This window comes from Magnolia sinica, chromosome 12 (assembly GCF_029962835.1).
Source record: "Magnolia sinica isolate HGM2019 chromosome 12, MsV1, whole genome shotgun sequence".
NCBI classification, from domain to species: Eukaryota; Viridiplantae; Streptophyta; class Magnoliopsida; order Magnoliales; family Magnoliaceae; genus Magnolia; species Magnolia sinica.
In genome coordinates, this window is record NC_080584.1 from 62,927,054 (window position 1) to 62,950,990 (window position 23,937).

The window sequence follows — 23,937 nt, forward strand, 5'->3', positions numbered from 1 at the left end:
TCTTAGGCGTGTGTTGGCTGCAAATTGGATGGGTACATATATCCAATAAGTGCGATTTCAGGACACAATACATCCTCATTAGAACCGAGTGACCATGTATGCCACATGTACAGTGGATGAGGCACCACCATCAAGAAATCATAGAGAAACCATATAGAAGTCTAGCCCAAGAATATGAAGAAACTGCAAATTCCAAAGAAAGAATGGAAAAATGAAAGATTAGATAGAGATAAAAGCAAAAGCATGGTCATTGGCACAACCTTATTCAAACTTTGTTGAGCACCGACAAGCATTTGGTCCCTAAAAACCAACTGCCTCTCTTTGAATTCCAAGCTTGCATAGACAGCTGCAGTTGCCAATCCAAATTGAAGATATCACAATTCACGAGAAGTACAATAAAAGTGAATAGACAGTGCAAATAGATTTTGCTAAGGGAGTGTTTGGGTTGAGGGTATACTACAGAAAGCAAATAATTTTCCTTTGACTTGACATTACCTTTTTTTTCTCTCTTTTTCATTTTTCCTTTGGAAAGGCTTTCATTTGACAATTTTCTCTATTTGTTAAACATAAAAGGAGAAGGAAATCAATTTCCTTTGCTAAGCAAGGGAGTAAAACTTTTTTTTTCAAAATATCAATTGATGAGAAAAGAGGTTTCTGTATGATGTGACGCTTTTAGTGCAAAATTGGAAGGAAAAATGTTTCCCTTTGAAAATTGAAATTCAAACCAGACAGTTTCTGTAGTAAAATGAACAGGTGCAAAGGTTTTCCTTCCCCCAACGTCAATCTCACTTTACCATCCGCTTATGTCACACTTGTACTTTCCCTTGCCTTCCCTAGTTTACCATCAATCCAAACACACCCTAATAGATCACAAAATGTAAAAGATAACACTCAACATTGAAAAGGCAAAGTATGATCTACGAATTGTTTCTAGCATCATTCATAATGCCTTTTCTAACTTTTCCAATTTATCCTGTTTTCTCACACATTACATTAGTAATTGAGCACAAAACTTTTTAGACCCAGTCTGCAAAAAACCATAATCTTCAGCAAAGCATTGGAATGCAGCTGCAATACACTATAACAGAACTCTACTATATAGTATATACTGTACCGAAGCAGGTTGGATGTCATAAAAATTATTGGGTGTACACAAAAAAAAAAATATGGGGGTACTATCATCGAACAGATTCTAGGCGATACACTAAGATCATATGCATATGCATCATTTCTTGCATTTGCATTTTCAAGCATGAGAATATTATCCACGTATGGAAATGTTATGAATTAGCTTATAGTCTGGCAAAGCATGACCATCCATAAGCATGCACATAGCTATTGTACACTTAGCATATACATGCATGCTATAATTCAGTCTAAATCGCACCCAACTATAGATAGGACATGCCTCAAAATGGACACATGGACACATGTTGCTGAACTAGACCCCTGGCTATTTTACATTTTAACCGTACACTTGATGGCCGCTGACTAGATATTTCAGATCATACGTTCAGTGTGATCTTTGGCTTATGAGACCCATCTACAGTTTGGTGCCAATTTCAGCATCCTGAGCTGAGGAATCATATGATACACAGCCTATGTGTTTGTTCAATATACACAGATTTTGAGTTCTGAAAACTGGGACCCACAGTTCAGCAGTCCAGACAATTGGTATATTGCCTCGCACTGCTAGTGGACTACTCCCCAAAAGTTTCCCACATTGGTATATCCCAGCAACCAATCTTGGAACTTTTGATCAGCTGAATGGGGACCATTGCTGCATTTCTCTTCTTAACTATCCATTTGTGGACCACAAATTGAATGGTTAGGATTGTCTCATTGAGGAGAGTTTTATGGCTTGGATTATAAAACCACGAGTCTTACTTTTCAGAACCAAAAACACGCAGATAACATGCAAACAATTCCTCTTTGAAACATAATATCATGGAGCCAACCTACAAATGGCTCGGTTTACATGATGGTGGGCCGCACCTGTACCATTTCTGGGCCAATTAAAACAAACGATGTTCCTCTCGATCAAGCATTATATAATCACTCTTCGCAACATATTATCATGTGGAGTAAACATCGTCAGGCATGCAAAAATTACGGCAAAAAGAAGTAAGTGAATATCTACACCTACTATTACTGCTAAAAACACCCATCATTTCTACTCTTGGTTATAAAACTGTATAAAATCTTTACCATGGTATAACCAAAAACAGAAAAGATGGGCGTATTAAGCAAACGGCGGATAAAATGAGTAGAAAGAGAAGATACCCTTTCCATGTTCTTCACTCTGCTTAATTTCGAGACCATGACATCACCTTTCTGTAATAAGCTGGTCATAGTAGTCCTTTATAAAAAATAAGGGTGAGAATGTCAACTTATGTCACAGGCAACCAACTTGATATTTACACCCGCCTTTTTCTATACTTGCACCCCATTTTTTAGGCACATTGAAAAGGGGTATATGTATAAAAACAGAGGGAGCGTTTGGAAAATAAAAATACAAGAGAAAGGTGTCGTTGGAGATGGAATGCCTGAGAAGATTGAGTAGAGGGAGGTGCGAGCAGGGCTGCAATTATATCTGAGTACTCCTTGTCCAAAGGGCAGATTATACTCGCCATCCGTTTTCAGAGAGAGAGAGAGCAGAGGAGGAGGAGGAGGAGGGAGAGAAGGTTTTGAAAATCCTTCGAGAGCGCCAGGGAGAATGGAAGAGGAAGCTTGCCACACGAACGCTCCAGCTCTACAAGAGATGATTAATGTGGTAGGTACATGGATAAAGAGAAGAGATCATCATTTGCTTCTCAAGTGTAGAGCTTGAATCGACAAAGAAAGATAAAATCTCTAAAAACAACAAAAGAACTTTGATATTATTGAATTAAGTAATGTTTACATCCTATACAATGGCATTATATAAGCAAAATAAAAACTAGAACTTTGATGTGAAATAAACACTTTCCCGAATTAGTATAAACTAACAAAAATAGTAATAAGTTGTCTAATCGTTTCAAAACTCATAAAAAATCTGCAGTTGACTTAAACCCGAAGAGGTTGTTTGGCAGTGACGATTCGGAGGTATTTGGGGGTATTTAGAAGTTGTTGAGGTTTTTGGGGGCATTTGGAGGTTGGATTTGGGGTATTTGGGTTCCCCAAATCGGTGATTTTGAAAAATGCAATCCCCATCTTAGACCGTTGCCACTCTCGTTTATAAAGGAGATATTCACGGCGGTTAGACAGAGATGTAGAGAGAGAGGTAGCAACCGGTGCATGGAAAGAGGAATAGAGAGAGAGCGGCTATGAGAGAGAGAGAGGAAGCTGACCTGATTACGAGCGTCGCACTTTTTGGCTGGAGAAGATGGTGGTGTCGGGTAACAAGAGACGGAAGCGGAAGAGGAGTGTGTTTTGGACGCGGATTGCCAGCGACCACTACGGAGGAAGTTCCTGCGGTCGGAACCTGGGTGGGGCCTACGGTGATGTTTGTGTCAAATCCACTCCGTTCATCTGTTTTGCCAGCTCGTTTTAGGGAATCACTCAAAAATAAGGAAAATATAAAACCCATGTGAGCCACACGAGGGAAAAAACCGAGTATTGAATGCCCACCATTGAAACACATGGGACCACGTTTTGGGCGGGCGCGGATTGGGTGTTACTGCTACCCCCGCCAGGACGGTGCCGACTTCCACCAAGGTGGGTGGGACCCCTGACTGTCGGGCCCACCATAATGCATGTGACTACATCCACGCCGTCCTTCTTTATTGAAAGCTCATTTTATAGCATGATCCCAGAATTAGAGTAGATCCAAATTTCAGATGGGCCATAGTGGAGGAAATAGTGGTAATTGACCATTAAAAACTTTGTGGACCACGAAAGCTTGGATGAAGATGATATTTGTGTAGTTTCTTCATCCAGCTGTTTGTGACCTTATGAACAGGTTTGGATGGCAAATAAATATTCCAGTGAAATCCATGAAGTTTTTAATAATGGGGTTCAATCTTGATTGTTTCATGTGGTGTGGTCCACCTAAGATTTGAGTCAGTTTAATTTTTTGGGATATGTCATAAAATGAGCTGTCAAAATAGTTGGATGGTGTGGATCTAAGGCACATACATCAGTGTGAGACCCTGGCCTTACCAGAGGCCCACCTTAATGCGTGTATTTAGTATCCACCCAATTCTTTCGATGTTGGGGGGAAATTGTTTGCTAACATGTACATTTTAGGCCCACTTTTGAATGATTGAGCATGCTTGAATGGGTTGATTTCGATCTTATTTGAAAACTCGTTGAATTATTTTTCCAGTGAGTCAAAGATCACTCCTGTTTAACTTGTAATGAGATATTTGTGGCAAATTTTGTAAGATCGCACAAGATTTGAAATGAGAGTAAGTGCAAACAATTTGTTAATGTCATTATAGGCTTTACGCCCACTTTTGAAAAGTCAAAATATATACAAATGATATGATTTTAATCATATTTGAAAGTTTGTTGAATTATTTTTACAACGAGACTAAGATCACTCTGATTTGGCCTACAATAAAGGAGTTATAATCATTCTCGAAAGATCGCATGATGTTGGAAATGAGAATGAACACGAGTGTACTCGCATTCGCGTTTACACTCCTTTCCAGCTAGGGTTGTACACGAACTGAGTTAGCTAGGTTAGCTTACTCGACTTGACTCGAAAAAGCTCAATTCAACTCGGTTTGAAACTGAGTTCAAGCCGAGTCGAGTTGATTTCTTGAGCTCGAAAAAATTTCGAACCAGGTTCGAGCTTGCTCGAGCTCAACTCAACTCGACTTGGATCAAACCCCAACTCGAATCAAACTTGGATCGAACCAGTTCAGTGACTCGGTTACTTCGATATTGATGTTGCTCACTAAGTGTTTGATGAAATAACTCGACGAAGTATCGGCTAGTGAAAATGAAGGTATGTATATGAAACAAATATTCTTTTTTTCTTGATTTTGACATTGCCTACAAGGTGTTTGATGAAATACCTATAAAATTGTTGTTGTTATTTTATATACAGTAAGAATTTGAATGTGCAGATACATGTGTTTGTGAAAGTGCTGCATAGGCGAACTCGTCTCGATCTTGCTTGAACTCGGCTCGAACTGGCCCGAGTTGTTGACCGAGCCGTGTTGAGCCGAGTTCAAGTTGGGGTCAACCAATGGTCGAGCCAAGTCGAGCTATGCCAAGCTCGACTCGTGTACACCTCTATTTTCCGGCATCAAATGATTTTACAAAAATAGTCATAACTCATTCGTCATTTGTCAGATTGGAGCATTCTTGGGCTCATTATTTTTACCGTGTTCAAATGAAAAGAATTTAGTCTTATTTGAAAGCTTGTCAAATTATCTTTACAACGAGACCAAGAGCACCCCGATTTTACCTATAATAAGGGAATTATAACCATTTTCGTAAGATTGCTTTTGCATTTACACTCCTTTCCAGCATTGAACAATCCCACAAAAAAATGGTCATAACTCCCGCGCTATAGGTTCGATTAGAGCATTCTAGAGCTCATTATCTTTATGGTGTTCAAATAAGATGATTTTAGTCATATATGAAAGCTTGTCGAATCATCTTTACAATGAAACTAAGATCACCCCAATTTGGCCTATAATAAGGGAGTTATAACTATTTTCGTGAGATCGCATGATGCTAGAAATGAGAGTGAACATGAGTGTACTCACATTCGTGTTTACACTCTTTTTCTAACATCGAATGAACCCACAAAAATGTTCATAACTCCCTTATCATAAGTCGAATCGAAGTGTTCTTAGGCTTATTAGAAAGATTATTTGATGATCTTTCAAATATGATTAGAATTATCTCATTTGAATACCATTTGACCTTTTCAAAAGTAGACCCAAAGTCAATAATGGCATTTATAAATTGTTTGTTTTTGCTCTCATTTCTAGCATCATGTGATTTCATGAAAAAAAAAAAAAGCACAACTCTATTGTTGCAGGTTAGATCGAGATTATCTTGGGCTTGTTAGAAAGTTAATTAAATAAGTTTTCAAATAAAACTAGAATAGTCTCATTTAGACATCGTTTAACCTGTCAAAAGTAAGCTGATAGTTTAGCTTGCCAGTATCTTCTTCCCAAGTAGACTCATATAAGCAAAATATTGTAGAAATAAAATTAACAAGTCTTTTAAAAGTGGGGTTTTTGTGATTTCTTTTCTTCTTCTTTTTTTCCCTTCCATTTCGTGGTAAAAGACCCATCTAAGTAGAGTCTTTTGAAGAAAGAAGAATAAATAATCTTCTAAAAGTTAAAACTTCTGCACTATTTTTTCATCTCATTTTAATTATTTTATGTCTAAACAAATCCATTTAAGCATAACAAGTAAAAAGAGGAAGAATGACTTTTTTTTATGAGGTAGGAGTTTGTGCCATAGAGAGCTAGTTGTTGGTAAGTACAAAAGATTGGCGAAAAGTAGCCGGAATGCTTGAAAGATCTTCGAAATATAGTAGTGAAAAAAGGTTCAAGTGTAGTAAAAAAGGCCCAAGGGTATTTTCATCTTGAAAAAAATAAAAAGAAGGATAAAAAATGTTTTAAAAAAATGAGTGGATTTTAGAGCTCCCATGATACCGTGGGTGTATTTAGGAAGAAAACCCTTTTTTAATTCTAAAGTGTTTTTCTAAAGTGTAATTTAAATTGTGTGTTGGTTAGAATTATAGATAAATACACTAAAATGAATAGCTTTTATTATCTTAAACATATGTGGTTTTACCTAACTTATAAAATTAGTCTACTCACTTGAGACTCAAAATTTCTCATTTTTAGAAAAAATAAAATCTTTCATAAGACTTATTATAATGATTATTTAACATATTACACATGTATATAGCTTTAGTATATTAAATGTGATTTGTTTTATCAAATTGATTATCCTGTGAATATATTGCAGATTCCACCTTAGCCCAAACTTAGGCTTCCAAATACAAATTTTGGATTTAACATCATTCTATTTATGGGCCACCAAATACAAATAAAGATTCGAAATCACTTCAATTCAAGTGAAATTGTATTTGAATTCCATCATATTTCAAATCCAAGGAACCTTAAAAGTATAAAAGAAAAAATGAAGTGTTTTAAAAATATTAAATTTACTTGCAATTTTAATTAAACTTATAAAATGATTAAAGTTTATAAAATCATATGGGGCCAGCGAGCCTTGGATGGTTAGCTAGGGAGTGGAGATTGCCGATAGCTTTCTCCAACAGCATATCATTGGCACGAGATAGATAATTATATCTGCAATGTTATAGCTATTGGAAGCTATAGTGGGCATTTAGATTATTTTTGCCCAATGAGGTTCCTTTGGTTTGAATTTGTGTGATCAAGACAATCCATTAAGTTGTCCTCTATTCCGACTTACATCAATGATATCATCAGCAATGCCACCCTCATGTGGTGCAATAGGAAGATGGATTGAAATCTCCTACAAGACAATTTGTAGGAAGCACATGGAACAACCAATGTGATATCAAACTCAACTGCAAGCCAATGGATTTGAGTCCTTGCCTCAGTAGTACCCTCCGAGGAGTTTCAACAAGAGGTCATGGGTTTGATACCATAGGTGTTGAAATCCCACTATGGCGTGTGTGGGTGTGTGTTAAAAAAAATAAAATAAAAGAAATTTCAAGAGCATAATGAAAATCATTTTGATAAAAAGTTTAGGTGGGCCACAAAACATCAACAATGTAAAAGTTACTATTAAAACTTGATGTAGAGCAGGTCGCATACAGTTACATGGCCAAGATGGATCAGAAAAGGCCCGGTCGACGACAGAAGTGATCTGGACCATCGAACCTGAGATATAAAATAAAAGAAATTTCAAGAGCATAATGAAAATCATTTTGATAAAAAGTTTAGGTGGACCACAAAACATCAACAATGTAAAAGTTACTATTAAAACTTATAACTTCACTGTTCCGGTCCACCTAAAACTCACTTGATTATTGAGTTGGATGGCATGTAAGAATACAGTTGCCATGGAAGATTTCTAAGGTGGGCATTTGGATCTTCGTTGTTGTGAGTTTTGGATGGGTCTTGTTGATGGGATCAGGTCAGAAGATGATGTGCTACAACTGATGCAAGGAGAGTTACACCCACATGGCGGGCTTGGCCCACAGAGCTCAGATGTTGCGAGCTTTTCTTGCAAGTGTACGAGGATTCATCATTTGTATGTGTGGTCTATCTGATCGAGCAAGATGCTAACTTCCTGAGTTTCTGTGCATGTGAGATACATATGATAGAAGGCTGGGATGTGGGTAGGGGTGCATGTGGGGCCACCGAATAACCCCAAAAGAGGCTCGGCCTGCCTGGTCATGGGATTCTGTGGGGCCCACTGTGATGTTTGTGTTTTATCTATACCGTTCATCTGTTTTTGCCTCTCATGTAGGGAATCAGCCAGAAAAAGCCATAGATCCAAAGCTGAATTGGAACACACCACCGAAAAAAAAAAGAAAAAAAAGAAGAAAAAGAGTAGGGATAGTGATTCCGGAAACGAATTGGCAACTCTCCTGGTCACCAGCCAATGGCTGGTGGTCGGTGCTCTGTGAGCCCCACCATGATGTATGTGTTTCATCCATGCCATCCATCTATTTTCCTAGATCATTTTATGGTATGAGACAAAAAATGAGGTATATCCTAATCTCAATTGGACCACATTACAGGAAACAGTGTTGAATGTACGTCGACCATTAAAAACTTTTGGGGGCTATAAAAGTTTTGGATCAAGCTGATCGTTGTTTTTTTTTTTTTTTTTTACTTCATCTGGGTCTGCAAGACCTAATCAACAGATTGGATTTCAAATAAACAGTACAGTGGGCCTTAGGAGGATTTTAATGGTGGACATCCAATCGCTATTGTTTTCCTGTGGTGTAGTCCAACTGAGATTTATATAACTCTAATTTTTGGGAGCACTAAAATAATCTGTAAAAATGGATGAACAGAATGGATGAAACATATAAATAACGATGGGACCCACATAGAACCAACCACAAGCCATGGTGCTGGTGGCACGGAGAGTAGCCAATCGGTTTCCAGTGACTCCCACCATTGAAACCTTCACAGGCCCTCATTAAAGTTATTTACCATCCAACCTATTTATAAAAGTCACGTAGACTTGGAAAACCTTTCAACGTTAGGCATTCAATCCTCACTCTTTCATGCAGAGTGACTCACTTCAGCTTTGGATCTCTCTCATTATTTCGCTCATGCTTTAAAATGAGCTTGCAGAGTGGATGAACGGTGTGTATAAAATACATACATCACGGTGGACCCCACAGAGTTGGGTCATCAGGCAATCCCCGTCCGAAAAAGTGGGGCCATTTGATAGGCTAGCATAATATGCCCACTGATGCACAGATATGCTGCTACTGTACAAGTGGCACAATCCTAACCGTCCAAATGGTGGGCTATACAGTAGATGGACTATGTTCCCACAGAAAACGGATTGGACGATCGTAGCCTCATATCAATGTGCATTCGTCTGTTGATTTTGGACCGTTGGAGTGTTTTATTACAACCGTTAATTTTCTGACCATAAGTCGGACTGTTTAATGACCCGTTTCGATGATTTGTTGTGTTATGATGCATCGGCTCTCATCCCCACCGTTCGAACAGTTTGATTAAGGAATGCATACGCAAGTATTAAGATCGCATGGCTGCACTCTGCATTTCACTTTGGAAGTTTCATCTTCCACATTCCGTTTAATCCCAATGATTTTAATGCAACGCTTCCTCAACGCCTGGCCTACCTGATGACGCCCCTGATGAATGGCTCAGATACTGCTTTCATATTCGTGTTGTGTTCCTTCCTCGTCATGCTAGTTTCAAGATGATGCACACCATATGTTCGACGTTTGGGCTCAACGAGATTTAGTACTCTGCAGTGTACGTGTAAGCAGCAGTTGAAAAAGTAGGAGGGCAAAAGGTGTGACTTGATTGAAGAGATCTGCAGAAGAGTGAAGACTGGGACCGCATGACAAGTGATTGTTTAAATGTCTAGAAGAAGAAGAAGAAGAAGAAGAAGAAGAAGTAAAAGACTTGGCTGGTAAAACTATCCAATTTATTTAGCTTTACATATAAAAAAATTGGAAACCTCACTTATCCTGTTTCTCACTTTCAACAATGATAGTGAGAAATCTTTATCTCAGCAATTTCTTGGGTGATTTACAATATTTTGAGGGTTTTTTTTTTTTTAATAGAAAAAATCCTCATAAATCCCAAATTTACCAAGGGATTCCGCCACGAATCAAAATACCTATTAGTGTTTTTTGAGAAGGAAATTATAAGTACCCTTGTTTATTGTTTTTCTTTGGGCCTGTTGGTTCATGTAAGTGGACCATCGCTAACATTTCCCGAGAATTCACTGCAATTTTACCTCATAAAATCTCAATCTGTACAATTTTACAATGTTAAAACAAATAGTGGAAGAATGTCATTGTTGTGGTCAAATGCGACTGACATCACCAAACAAGTAAAGGAAATAGTAATTATTACCCATTTCATTTATTTACTAAGGTAATTGGAAAAATGAATATACCCTAAAAGTAATATAATCAGGAAAATCTGGGGCCCAAATGGTTTTTGTTTGAGATCGAGCCTGTCAAGTAGACACAGTCGACCGTAATAATCACATGAACTGAAAATCTTTCTGATTGAATCCGTAGAGGGACTGCACATGCATTGTGATGTTTTTGATTGGTGTATATTATTTATTATGGTGTGACACACATTATGCTTAGATTGACTAAATTTTTGGTTCTTTTGAACATCATGGCAGAGTACATCAATGGACGGGTTAAATATCATAAAAATATCACGTGGGCCCCACAATTCTCCACTTCACCACATTCTGAAGAAAAAGGTGCACTGTGTGCATTATGGGATTTTCACCACTCAAAAAGAACTAAATTTCAGTTATAGAGTCATTAGGTAAAATCATAATTTGTAAGGAATTTTGTGATAAAAATCCCTATTTTAAAATCTACTAATATTTTTTAAAATCTCACGATGAAATGGTTAAGTGTATTTCGCGAGATTTTCAAAATCTCAATGATACTTGTCCCACCCAATAGAGTGGTCTGGGCACTGAACCATCGGTCCACTGGGGTTGTCCTACCCCAGTAGAGTGATCTAGGTGCTGAACCATCGGCCCACTAGAACTGAAGAGCTTAATATATTATGAAAGAGAAAAACTTCGATACTCAGGCAGGTATTGATGGTTGACACATAAACACATGCACTAAGAAAGCGTACAAGTGGCATAAAAGCAACTTAAGTTAAACCATTTAAATTATGGGCTACATTTAGATGAATCACAAACATTAATCAAAAAATAGTCAAACAGCCTGACTTCAATGAACAAATGTCCATTAATCATAGAATTGTATAATATCCACTGGTTGAATCAAAATAGAATGGTAGATTTATTCACTCTATCAATAACCAAGCTAGATCTAGTGTAGCATAAGAGGTTTGCCTTTTGTACCAGTTCCTATGGATTGATCTCTAAAATTCTTGAATGAAGCATCCAATTCCATAGATGAATGGGTTCTGCCTCCTTTTTTTTTTTTTTAATTATTATTATTTTTTTTTTTACAAAGAGAATGAATCTTTTTATCGAAGGATAAGAAAAAAAATCGGTCCGTATCTCCTGCGGGAATGATTTGGAAGATGCAAAAGGGTTTTGTACTGGAGTCTTGATTTATTAAAGGCCACATCTTTTACCTCGTACTCCAATAAGAAATTATCACATACAACTGTTTGTGTGGTGCAAATAGGAAATCTCTCCTCTACTAAATCAAAACAAATTTCATTACTATAGTTAAATTAAAAAAATTCTTTGAAAATCTTCATTGAATTTGAATGTGAAATTCCCTATTGTACCATATACCAATTGCATGTGATTTTTTATTATTTTTTTTCCTTCTCAAAATGTCTGCATACCCACATGCACCTTTTTCACATGGCATCTAATCTGTGTATCAAGTGGACCCACTGTCTTCTATATAATCTGGCCAAAATAGCATGCCCATCCATGGATAGAATGAGGTTGACAGTACCACACATCAAAAGAGCAACTTAATACATTTCGTATATTTTATCCAATGAGGTAGTTGTTTACATCACAATGTATAAGAACTTAAGAAACTATTACAGGGAATAAAGCAAAATTGAAGATTTATCTAAACAGATAAGCAAAGAAAATAAGTAAAAGTAAATCTCCCAAATGAATTTCACAATGCTTAAATAGCTTATCCTGATACACTTTCCTGTGGGTGTGACCCCGACCTTAGGGTTCACCACTTCACCTCGATGTATGCATTGTATATACATGCCGTCCATTTGTTTTCTGACTTATTTTAGGGTATGGTCCAAAAAATGAAGCAGATAAAAACATCAGGTGGACCACACCACAGGAAAGAGTAATTATTGACCATTAAAAACCTTTTTTGTGGGCCACAAAAGTTTTGGATCAAGCAGATATTTGTTTTTTTCCTTTCATCCAGGTCTGTGTGATGTTTTAAACAGGTTGGATGGTCAATAAAAATTGCAGTGAACCCTAAGAAGTTTTTAATGGTGGGTGTTCAATGAGCACTCTTTTCCTGTTGTGTGGTCCACCTGAAATTTGTATCTGATTCATTTTTGGGACCATGCCCTAAAATAAGCTGGACAAACAGATGGATGGTGTCAACAAATACAATGCATACATCTAGGTGGGCCCTAGGGTCAGGGTCCCACCCACATCGCTCGTTCTAGGGTCGCAGCCAAATCGTGCTCTCATGTGCTACCGTGCACAGACATGGGCTGCACTTTTTTCTAGCTGCCATTTATATTCCTCAGGAGTCCTCCAATTGGGGGTAGGATCATCCCAGTGCTGTGACTTCCGGGTTATGGCACATGACTGCAGGGCCCAACGAAGTATGTGCTTCATTCCCCATTTGGAATTGAGAACCTGTGAAGATCTTCCAAGAACCTGGGACGAGCGACAGACTGAGAATCCTTTTGTCACATTGGGCAATCACTCACTTCAATATGCTGCCATGGCAATGCCTCCTTGCAAACATGAATTAATTCTTTAAGGCTAAAGAGTTTCAAAATCCCTAGCCTTGGAATTGCATTTCCCTCTTCCCTGATGATATCCGATGCTTGTCCATCTGCCACCTCCTTGGTTGTGATTATCTCCTCCATCTGAGAACAGTTTCTTACCTCAATCTCTTCAAGGTTCTTTAATTGCTGAAGAAGATCATAGGAGATGAGACTTTTCAACGGTTTACAATTGTCTACTTTTATGGTTCTTAATTTCCCAAGGCTTTCTCCATTAAGTTTTGTTACTTCAACCTCCTCCTTTTCTTCGAATATCGCCCGCATGTTATAACAGGATCTTACCTTGATCTCTTCAAGGTTTTCCAGCTGTGGAAGAAGATCATAAGCAATAAGACTAGTCAATGGACAGCCCCCCACTCGCAATGCCCTTAATTTCCTGAGGCTTTTTCCAATAGGAACCACTCCTTCCCAAATGCAAGTCAAGTTCCCGAGCCAATCCAGGTCCAGTTCCTCCAAATTTGGTAATATGCTACCGTGTACGTCTTCTCCTTTTATTACACTGCTGATCCCACGACAACCTGCAATCCAAATTGATTTTAGGGTCGCAAGATTGAAATTGCTCTTCTGAACTAATCCGGATATGCTGTTTAGACCCTTACATGAACCCAACACTAGTGCACTTGTGCTGCTCAACAACACGTCGGCCCCTTCCCCTGAGAGATCAACACCGCTCATAATTGTGCTTCTTTCATTGTTCCACATTGGCGAGTATTTCGAAACGTAGGTTCTTGGATCAATGCATATGTGGAATCTTCTCAACTGTTTCAACCAACTGAAATCTAAGGCAAGACAAGCAATGCTGTGTATCCTGATGTCACTACAAGAAATACTAGTATCAGGGGCGTTTTAATCACAGGCGGCCACAACAAACGCCACTGTAGATGGAAATCAGGGGCATTTTTATGTGGCCGCCCGTGTAAGATGAATCCACCGCCGCACCTTCCAAATTAAAAAAAAAAAAAAAACAAACCTAAAATCTATTTTACCCCAAATCGCGCGCCCGAACTCCGAAATCGCGCTTCTTCTCCCGCGCGCCCGAACTCCAAATCGCGCTTCTTCTCCCGCGCGCCTCCTCTCCAAAACCCTTCTCCCCTCTTTCTATTCCTCGTTTGTAGCACTCCCTTTCTCATCTCTCCCTCTCGTCTCCTGCGCTTCTCCCATCTTTGATTTGGAACTTTCCATCTCCCATCTCCAAATCTCATTCTCTCTCTTATTTCTCTTCCTTTCTTCTCATTCTCAGGGTTCTTAGATCAGATCTACAGCTACAGATCGAGTAGGCCCGGTAACCTACGGACGTGGTCATCAACGGTGAAGAGAAAAGAAGAAATCTGAGAAGGCACTTGAAGGTACTCTCTCTTTCTCTCTATTTTCCTCTTTCGATGGCCAGAAATTGGGCAGCATCCATGGCAGTGGCAGCCATGTCCGCCGCTGTCCATGGCCCCCTATGTGTTTGAGAAATGCTTCAACCACGATTGGTAAATAAATAGGCCCTCACACCCAAAGCAAATATGCTGGCTAGACCTGGGGCACCCTCTTTCGATTAACTATTTAGTACTGTCAATCAGTCGTATCACCTTCCCTTTAGGTTTCGTAACATTGATTTGCAATAGGGATGTAGATCATACAAAGCTTTTCTTGCAGAAGCCTTTGTCCGTGGATGTCTACAAATCAGCCATTTTCAATCATCAGTTTGTCCCTCTGCGGATTTATTGTCTTATATTCAAAGAGGTCCATAGGCCGCTCATCATTTGGGTGATCGATGGCATGTGCAAACATATTGTGGCTTTGCTTTCAGCCTTTCTCCAGCAGCCGGGCACAGTGCCATTATCTTCAGATTTTCTGCTCCCCTGTTTTTTTTTTTTTTTTTGTCTGATTTTGCCTTTTTTCATATGATAGGAGTGGCATGCTGTTTAGCTGGGCCCTCCCGAATCATCATATTGTATACTTGTCCATATCAATATACAGCTGGTTTTTTTTTTTTTTTTAAAAGATAATATCACACTTAACATAATTATACACAGGTATTCCATAGAAAAACTATGTATGCTTTCTTTAACTAAATAATGATGTGCTTGTCATCTATCTGTATATTATCTTAGAGCCCTGGCAGGGTTAATCATTGTAGGAATTTGGTTCCTACTCCCAATACATGCAAGTGTGGCAACATGTATGAGTTTGGGGCATTCATCAAGTGGACCCCTCCATGTAGCCAAAAATCAGGTTGATGAGGTCTCTAGTAGGTCTCATGTAAAAGAAAGATGGATGATTAAAGGAACTGGCAAGGCCGGGGAACATTAGACATTCCATCTTCCGAAACCAACACTTTGGATATTATTTGACATACTATAATCTCTATATGCCTATTATGGATCTGTAGAATGGATGAATAGGATCATCAAGCTTCATTATGATTAGGGATTTTGTAGGAATTAGTAAGTATAATTTTTTTTCCCCTCTCTTCTTCTTTTCTATCATAAATATGTAAAACAAGCCCTAAAAGGCAAATGCTATTTTTCTTATACTCCATCTTCCTTGTAAGAAGACAGCCATAGTATAAACATTTTACTTTTTCCATAGTATAAGCTGTTTACTTTTTGGTTAGTTGTTTGTTTGTACTTTGCATGCTTACACTACTATAACAGAAACTAGCAAACTGATGTAGAACATGGCACAGATACATTCCTGGCATGGTTGGACCAAAAGAAGGTGGAATGTAAATTGATCATAATTTAATCTCTTCTCCTTATAAATGATTTTGCTGACTCCTGCAAAACAGCGAGCTTGCAACTGATGTTGCACCCATGGGCTCAGTTATTTCCTGAAATCAGCCAACATCTTTCCTCTAAAAAAAAATATTATTTTGCTTTTAACCATTTCATCGTGTCATAATTGTTATTGTTTTTGTTGTTAACACCATGCAATTTTACTTCTAGCTCATGTAAATTTTGTTCAAATCCGGCCCTATGATAACTCATTTATTTCGTGCTGTTATCATCTCGGGTTGCTGCTATTAAGGCAATGCATGATGTTATTTATCTTCGCCATCATCTAGAGAAGGCAAGTTCAGTCCCTTCACCTTTTGGTCCATTGTATGAACTCATTGTAATAGATATTTGGTTCCTAGAGAGTCAAGATTTCAGAAACTGTGGAAGCCCCACTCTATATTAGGTAATTGTGCCCTGTTTCAATGGCAAAATGCACCCAATTCAGAAACTGTGGAAGCCCCACTCTATATTAGGTGGAAAGCAGAAAGTCCATCAAACTGGCTTCAAATGACAAGTGAGCTCATTTATCAAAACAGAAATGAGCATGTGGCAATCACTTAATAATGTCTCCCTTGCAGGTTCCATTCTTGTTTCGACTTTGGCATCACCATTTACATTAGCCGTGCATTTGCTAAATTTGCCAAAGCTTTATAATCTTTTTGCAGGTTGGTTCTTTAGATCCTGGCAAACTCATAAAAATACTCAAATCATCAATACCCAGTCTGTAACTGCATTCAACTGTGATGGTTCTCCCTCCAGGATTCACCAAATTGTGACGTTCACATTTTCAGTTCTTAGAAAGACATTGAAAACTAAGATAACTCTGAAATGGGCATTAGCACTGGTCAAGTGACTCAAACCCAAGGCTGGTGAATGCAACTGCAATAGCTTGGCTATTGCATTCAGTGAATTGGTTTTCTCTTTAGGTAGACTTTTGCACTAATAACTTCATATATGTTTTTCTGTATCCTTATCAGATTTTACAAGTTTTAAAGAACTGTCTAACTTTTAAGTGGGAGCAGAAAATCAGTTGACTTTGTTGTCCTGGTGTACTTTAAAAAGAAAAAAAAGGTTGGACTGTCAAAAAGAAATGGGTTATCTGCTGTGTATCATAATCTGCCTGTAGTACCGGATTTATGTCGATCTTTATTGAATAATAATAATAATCTATTTTTCCATCATGAGCTGGGATTTTGATGTCTACATTTGACATGAAGGATGAATCCAAGGTCCCTCTCATTCCAAAAGCATGGTTGATTATTTCTGCAGTTCCCTTTACTATGTTCTTCTTTTGGCATGGTCACATCCACATAATCCATGCCCATGTTGTGAAAAATACTCCTACTCAATAATTTTTGATTGACTGTTTTATGAACCTGCAGGAAGTGATTTGGCAAGGTGAGATTGGTGGAGTAGATGCGGCTTTGGATACATTCAAGGCTGAAAAGGCATTTCCTATGTGCAAACTCACACGTTTGTTGCGTGATTCATTGGGTGGGAGGACTAAGACATGTACAATTGGTGGGCCTGTCAAAATTGGACTGGGCCTGTCCTGTTCATTTGGTGGACTTAAAAATAGGCCCGTGTTTGACTTGCAGGCCTAAAATTAGATCAAGTTGGGACCATGGGGGCCAGGTTCGTACAGGACTTGTCTCTATGGGAACTGCACCAAAATGTATGAATTTAGTTTTCCTTTAAAAAAAATAAAATAAAATTTCTTGGTGATTTTTATTTTCTCAGTTCTCATTTATTGGATATGTTCATTTGAATCCTTTTCTTACATATATAAGTGTATATGTTCCATGTTTATGGTGGAGATTGTTGGAGAGTAGCAAGCCTTAATCTCTAAGGAGACTCGTGGGGCTTCCAACCTTTTCTCAACAAACCTTCTTTTACTACTGTAAAATTCATGCTACTTGGTTAGAGCTGAAGACCTTACTTTTTTTTTTTTTTTTTTTGTGATCGACGATTGCATCATAATATTGCATTTGCACTATCAGGTTTGTTCATTCAGAACTTGCACTATGTTGATCAAATGGGTCCTGGGAGTTCCATGAAATTTGTGAAGTGTTTGAATCAAATTAACTGTGGGCACAAAACAAAAACTTTGGCTGCAGCTATACTTTCTAGCTCGTTTGACAGGTTTAAGGCCTGTTGGATGTCCCATGTAACCATTGTGGGATTGAAGGATATCTAAAAAAGCAATGCCGGAAGATTTGTTTCCCCACTTCTATCAGTTTGGAGCGAAGAACTATTGGAAATGCTGCTTATTTAGATTCAGAATTTGGCAAATGCTTGTATGACAGATGTGCATCTGTTCTGCCTCAGATAGTCAGTTTGGAAGACGACCAAATGTGCCCTTAATTTCTTAAGTTTAGGATATGATAGTCATGTACTTTCCTCAGCATTTGGCCGATATTATTGGAGGAAATTCTCGATATCTGCTGTGCACTGCAGTTCTTGGCTGATTGATGTATTTACTACTGTTCATGTTGCATTGCCATCTTTCATTTTTGTGCTTCTTTTCCTTTTTAATAAATTGTGGGGTATCCATAAACAAGGAACTTTCACACTGTCATCCATACTTTAGTTACTTGGTTTGTTATCTGCATGGAAGGGGTTTTATTTATTTATTTATTTATTTTTTAATTTTTACCGTTTAATTTCTAGCAAGAGCTGCTTGACTTTCAGGTCCATGTATATAAACCTCTTTGTATTCCTACTCCTTTTTAACTCTAATAAATGTGGTTGGTGTCATGTATTTGTATATCTGTTTTGACTATTGTTAGAAAATGCTTAATAAATGTTTGATCATTTTCTGCATTGTCAAGTTTATTTTCTGCTTGAATTTCTTGGTGATGAGGATCCCATCTTGCAGGCTTTATGGTCTTGATGTACATCTTTGAGACATCTGGATATACAGCAACATGCATCTCTAAAGCTGCCAATTCTTCCTAAACCTTTGGTTGGAGTGGTCAGTCAAGAAAAATTTGAGAAGTCTCAAGCATATAGTCTTGATAAAAGGTTTGTGAGTAGTCTTTATGGTCTTGAGAAGTTTAATGTGAGTATTGTTTGTCATTACAGAAACCTATAATTCCTGCTGATTTATACCGTGATTCTCAACTTATTGGATTGTCTGGATACTCAAAAGAGGTAAGCCTGTACAATATGTACTTGTAAGCTTTTACTTGCCGTAAAATGCCTGTTCTGGTCATACTATAGTCAGTTAAAATGCCCGTTGTGGTTATTTCATAATCTCAAATGTAACTTCAACCAACATGAGTCTCCTGTCTTTTTGGCAGGGCCTTCTTGTCTTTGCTATTGGTGTTGGACTCAGTACATTTGACAAAGCATCTGTAGGACCATGTTGTTTCAATCTTTTTCTTTAGAACTTCAACTGATGAATCTTAAATTGACTGCTTTGTTATTGATCAGAAAACTGTGGTTTGATATGCATTGTGGAAAGCATTTTCTTCATTGACGCCCTTCCCCTAAATGCCAGAAACATTTTCCATGTCCGAAAGCTCAAAAGTGAGAAACTCATATCAATCTCTCCTCATTATTGTAATATCAAAAGCTCGTAGGCAAATAGTTTATCCGTTGGATTTTCCATGGCACTGAAGTATTTCCGTATTTGATCAAGAGATAGTTTCCTATTGGCAACTGATTCATAACAGAGTTTTGACTGCAATTATTTTTAGGCTGAAGCATGGGTGAATCATATGATTGGATCAACTACAGATGAATCAGTAGAAGTTGAATTTGAGGGCTGTCCTTCCAGGTTTCTTTGATTGTGAATCTTGCATGTCTGCATATTTCTCACCGTATCCATGCCACATTCTTGTAAATCGTGGCGCCCTTTACATACCGCCACCAAGGCCAAGCTGGCACTCTTGTGGAACATCCAAGTTGTCCATAGGATGGGTCCACTATAAGGTGTCCCGTATCGGTATCGGTTGGCGTAACGGTGACCTCCAAAACCGATACGGATACGGGGGCGTAACGGCCCGTAACGGCGCAAATTTTTTTTTTTGCCAAAAAAATATGAAAAAATATGGATTAAATCCGGAATATTCTAAGCATTCCAAATATGCATTCATTTATAAATTGGAACATGTTTATGGTGGTGTAACGGTCCACTCTTTTGTGAGAAGTTGTATCAGACTGTCTGATGAATTTATGAACTAGATAACCTGAATTTGACTACAAAATTCATATATTTAATTTTCTAACTATCTACTATCAATGATAGATATATTAGAATGAATGTAATATGAAAATATCTTACATTTAGGTGTTTGCAATTATTTTTGAGGGCCAAAATTCATGCGTAAATAGAAAAAAAATATAAAATGGCACCCCAAATATGTAAAATGCACATTAACATGTTCTACTATGATTAACACATCATATGGCATCATTAAAACAGCAAAAGAATCATTAAAAAATGATTTTTCGAATTTTCAAAAAAAGGGCCGAAATAAATGCGTAAATAGAAAAAAAAATATAAAATGGCACTCCAAATATGTAAAATGCACATTAACATGTTCTACTATGATTAACACATCATATGGCATCATTAAAACAGCAAAAGAATCATTAAAAAATGATTTTTCGAATTTTCAAAAAAAGGGCCGAAATAAATGCGTAAATAGAAAAAAATATAAAATGGCACCCCAAATCTGTAAAATGCATATTAACATGTTCTACTATGATTAACACATCATATGGCATCATTAAAACAGCAAAAGAATCATTAAAAAATGATTTTTCGAATTTTCAAAAAAAGGGCCAAAATAAATGCGTAAATAGAAAAAAAATATATAAAATATATAAAATGGAACCCCAAATCTGTAAAATGCACATTAACATGTTCTACTATGATTAACACATCATATGACATCATTAAAACAGCAAAAGAATCATTTAAAAATGGTTTTTCGAATTTTCAAAAAAAGGGCCAAAATAAATGCGTAAATAGAAAAAAATATTAAAAAAATATAAAATGGCACCCCAAATCTGTAAAATGCACATTAACATGTTCTACTATGATTAACACATCAAATGGCATGATTAAAATAGCAAAACAACCATTAAAAACTGAACTTTCGAATTTTAAAAAAAGGGGCCAAAATTCATGCGTAAATAGAAAAAAATATTAAAAAATTATTAAATGGCACCCCAAATCTGTAAAATGCACATTAACATGTTCTACTATGATTAACACATCATATGACATGATTAAAACAGCAAAATATATTAAAAAAAGTATAAATACCTATTTTTGACGAATTTCTGAAAAATGGCCCACCGAGCTTTGATTCAAAAAAATCTATAATATAATGTGTTTTTCTATCAAATACCTAGCTAAGGTTGGTCGAAATTAGTAGTAAAAGGAGTTAGAAACAGTTTGGAAGCAAGAGGTTTCAAAAAAACAGCAAAAACAAAGCTAAAAAGAAAAAAAAAAAGTTACTGTTTCGGGCCCGTTACGGGCCCGTATCGGCCGATACGGGTACAAAATCGGGTATCGGCCGATACGACCCCGAAACGGGTAACGGTTCCCACCGTTACCGTTATGTATCGGCCGTTACGGCCGATACGTAACCGTTTTGGCACACCTTGGTCCACTATCAGATGGACCACGACACATAAATTTCCAGAAGAACATGGTAAAGCTTGGTAGCTGTTTATTTGTTTTGTACATTGATACCCACATGTTGAGTTGACCAGGGCCTGATACTTGGAGATGTATGCTGCTACTCTGGAAGTTATATTTCTATCATCATTTCTAGATCTAGGGGAGTCTCTGGATTTGTATCAGCTTAGTTGATTTTATATTCCCTGTTTGCTTCTTTTCTTGGGTCTACTTCCTTTGCCAACTCCCTCGGACTGTTGTTTGTTGAAATTTTTTCAGAAGTTTGGACATTCTTCCTTCATTTGGGTGTTAATATTTTATTAACTGCAATTTCAGTCCCATTGAGGATGCTGATTAACTTATTATTTGCAGAACCGGGATGGTGTGGCAGTGCAACTGGAGAGAAGGTTAGTATGTTGCTTCCAACGTTTGTCGAACTGTTGTTGAATTTCAAAATGTTGGAGCTTGGTGCACTTCCAAATGATTGCATTGGTAGTTGGCTCCTGCAGTAACATCAACTCAGTAACTGTTTTCCATAGAAGAAAGTTGTATAAGACTTCCAGCAATAGAAAAATTCCTAGTAAGTATTTAAATGAGCTAATAGCACAGCACAATAGGTAAGAGGGAGAGAATAGAAAACAAAATGATATTAAACTCTCCTACTTCATCAGGTCTTGTCCTAAAGCCTTGTAGATATGTGCTTGACAAGAATTTCAAAAGATTTTGTCGTTGCTATATAGGCAGCAACAAAAACTCTTTAAAGATTTTTTAAAATCAACTGGTACATCTTAGATTTGCAGCTGGTACATCAGTTGGTCGTTTATGATTCTTTTTTTCTTTTTCTTTCTTTTTTTTTTTTTTTCATCTAGATAGTCCTCTATGCTTGGTCCTTTGGTCGGACTACAGGTTTTCTTCTTGCATAAAAATCTTCATTGTTATGAAGTGCCACATTATCATAGCAAGTTATCGCTACGCGTTCTATTGTATTCCTTTTAAATTTACAGCGAGTCAGAAATTATGATGTTCTCTACATGGTTTTCAGCTTTGGAAGTGATATTCCAAGATCGATGCAATAGATGAATTTCTTTAAAACATTTGCAAAGGCTTCAACTTCAACAGAACACGGGAGGACTCGTAGCTGCAAATTCTCCAAGATGGAAGAGGATACTTCTTCGAATCTTCTCTGAGGGAAAAGGGCGTCAAGGTGAGTTGTGTCCTTTTATTTTCTTTTACATTGTTAGGCATTGACCGATATTCACATAGGTCTTTTCTTTTACATTGCTAGGCTTTTGTGAGTGAGTATGCAATGGAGAAAAGACCTTTTGTATCCCTCTGATGTCTAGGACTGAGCTTTGCAGTTCTTCCAAAGCATGCTTCCACAACTCGATCCTTGTCTGCCCCCTCATAGCCTTCCCTACGGTGATGATCGCCAGTGGCAGACTGCTACATTCTCTAGCAACAGCTCTTGCAAGATCTCCTACCCTGTCCAAATCAGTCATGTCTCCTGCGTTTTGGCAAAACAACGTCCAAGCTTCTTCATCGCTAAGAACTTCTTCTCTGATTTCTTTATCCGTCTTCATCCCCCTACACACATCGAGAGATCAAGTGGTCAATATGATCTTAAAACCTTTGTGACCTTCCCCATGTGGTATACCCAATTCATCCATATCGATTTTCTCCCAGACATCATCGAGAATCAAGAGGAATTTCTTCCCCTTCAATTCTGCGAACAACCGAATAGCAAGTTCCTGTATGGTTTCTCCCCTTCTCATCCTCACGTTCAATCTTTTAGCGACCTGCGATTGAGCCCTCTTCATGTCTGAGTCCTTTGATACCGTCACCCATATGATAACATCGAAAGCTTGAGCTGAGGAAGAACATTCAAGCTTGTTGTTCAAGTTTTTTACTAGAGTAGTCTTGCCTACTCCTCCCATACCCCATATCCCAATATTTCTGACTCGTTCATCTACCACAAGCTCCAAAATCCATTCTAGTGTATCAAGTGCCACTCTCTGACCCATGATTGGTGCAACCGGGATCTCCTCAACTGCCCGTGCTCGGGGATTCCTCACCACCATCCCCATTGGAAAATTAGCTGAATCTATAGCTTCTTTCACGTCCACGAGCTTTTCCACCACTTCTTTACTCAATCTATATCGCATACAACAATTTAACCCACACCCACGTAGATTTTCTTCATTTGCTGTGACTTCTTCCTCTATCAAATTCACTTTGATCTGGATTTCTTCGACATCTTTCAGCCACTCTTTAACTTCCGCAGTCGGTAGCCTCCCTTCTTTATCGGCGGATTCAAGCTCTTCATTTATGGTGGTTTTCAGATTCACAAGTCGTTTCATGTACCGGTCGAGTTCTTCCACGTTCGATCAGAATTTGATGAATA

General features: G+C 37.8%; 2 protein-coding genes and 1 pseudogene across 19 annotated transcripts; 2 read left to right on the plus strand and 1 right to left on the minus strand.

Moving 5' to 3' along the window:
- The window catches only part of LOC131220143 (histone-lysine N-methyltransferase ATXR2-like), a 33,535-nt pseudogene extending 30,025 nt beyond the window's left edge, over window positions 1-3,510 (minus strand).
- Window positions 3,511-16,334: 12,824 nt separating this feature from the next.
- LOC131221504 (uncharacterized) lies at window positions 16,335-17,922 on the plus strand. 9 transcript variants are annotated; one of them, XR_009159350.1, is made up of 4 exons: window positions 16,335-16,625; window positions 16,879-17,130; window positions 17,284-17,576; window positions 17,719-17,922. XR_009159350.1 is itself a non-coding variant. In XM_058216783.1 (3 exons), the coding sequence occupies exons 1-3, from the start codon at window positions 16,409-16,411 to the stop codon at window positions 17,503-17,505; spliced, it is 288 nt and encodes a 95-aa protein (XP_058072766.1). In that variant the 5' UTR covers window positions 16,394-16,408; the 3' UTR covers window positions 17,506-17,922. The 9 variants fall into 9 exon arrangements, 2 of the variants coding, with proteins under 2 accessions (XP_058072765.1, XP_058072766.1); XR_009159352.1 differs by having other exon boundaries at window positions 16,339-16,415; window positions 16,567-16,625; window positions 17,284-17,922; XR_009159349.1 differs by having other exon boundaries at window positions 16,693-17,130; window positions 17,284-17,922.
- Window positions 17,923-18,978: 1,056 nt separating this feature from the next.
- Window positions 18,979-22,830, plus strand: LOC131221505 (uncharacterized). 10 transcript variants are annotated; one of them, XM_058216786.1, is made up of 6 exons: window positions 18,979-19,054; window positions 19,204-19,257; window positions 19,337-19,432; window positions 19,603-19,682; window positions 21,909-21,943; window positions 22,638-22,830. In XM_058216786.1, exons 3-6 carry the CDS (start codon window positions 19,397-19,399, stop codon window positions 22,721-22,723), a joined length of 237 nt encoding a protein of 78 aa, XP_058072769.1. In that variant the 5' UTR covers window positions 18,979-19,054; window positions 19,204-19,257; window positions 19,337-19,396; the 3' UTR covers window positions 22,724-22,830. The 10 variants fall into 10 exon arrangements, 2 of the variants coding, with proteins under 2 accessions (XP_058072769.1, XP_058072768.1); XR_009159359.1 differs by lacking the exon at window positions 19,603-19,682 and having other exon boundaries at window positions 22,406-22,830; XR_009159356.1 differs by lacking the exon at window positions 22,638-22,830 and having other exon boundaries at window positions 21,873-22,392.
- The last annotated feature ends 1,107 nt before the right edge of the window (window positions 22,831-23,937 follow it).

What these genes read in the sequence shown, in the direction of transcription:
- LOC131221504 (XM_058216782.1), top strand. Translation starts at nt 16,440, where the DNA reads ATGAGCATGTGGCAATCACTTAATAATGTCTCCCTTGCAGGTTCCATT. An exon ending in AAATCATCAATACCCAGTCT is followed by an intron (nt 16,626 to 17,283) that starts GTAACTGCATTC and finishes ATGAACCTGCAG; the next exon opens with GAAGTGATTTGGCAAGGTGA.
- LOC131221505 (XM_058216785.1), top strand. Translation starts at nt 19,397, where the DNA reads ATGCCAGAAACATTTTCCATGTCCGAAAGCTCAAAA. An exon ending in CCATGTCCGAAAGCTCAAAA is followed by an intron (nt 19,433 to 19,602) that starts GTGAGAAACTCA and finishes AATTATTTTTAG; the next exon opens with GCTGAAGCATGGGTGAATCA. An exon ending in TTTGAGGGCTGTCCTTCCAG is followed by an intron (nt 19,683 to 21,908) that starts GTTTCTTTGATT and finishes TATTATTTGCAG; the next exon opens with AACCGGGATGGTGTGGCAGT.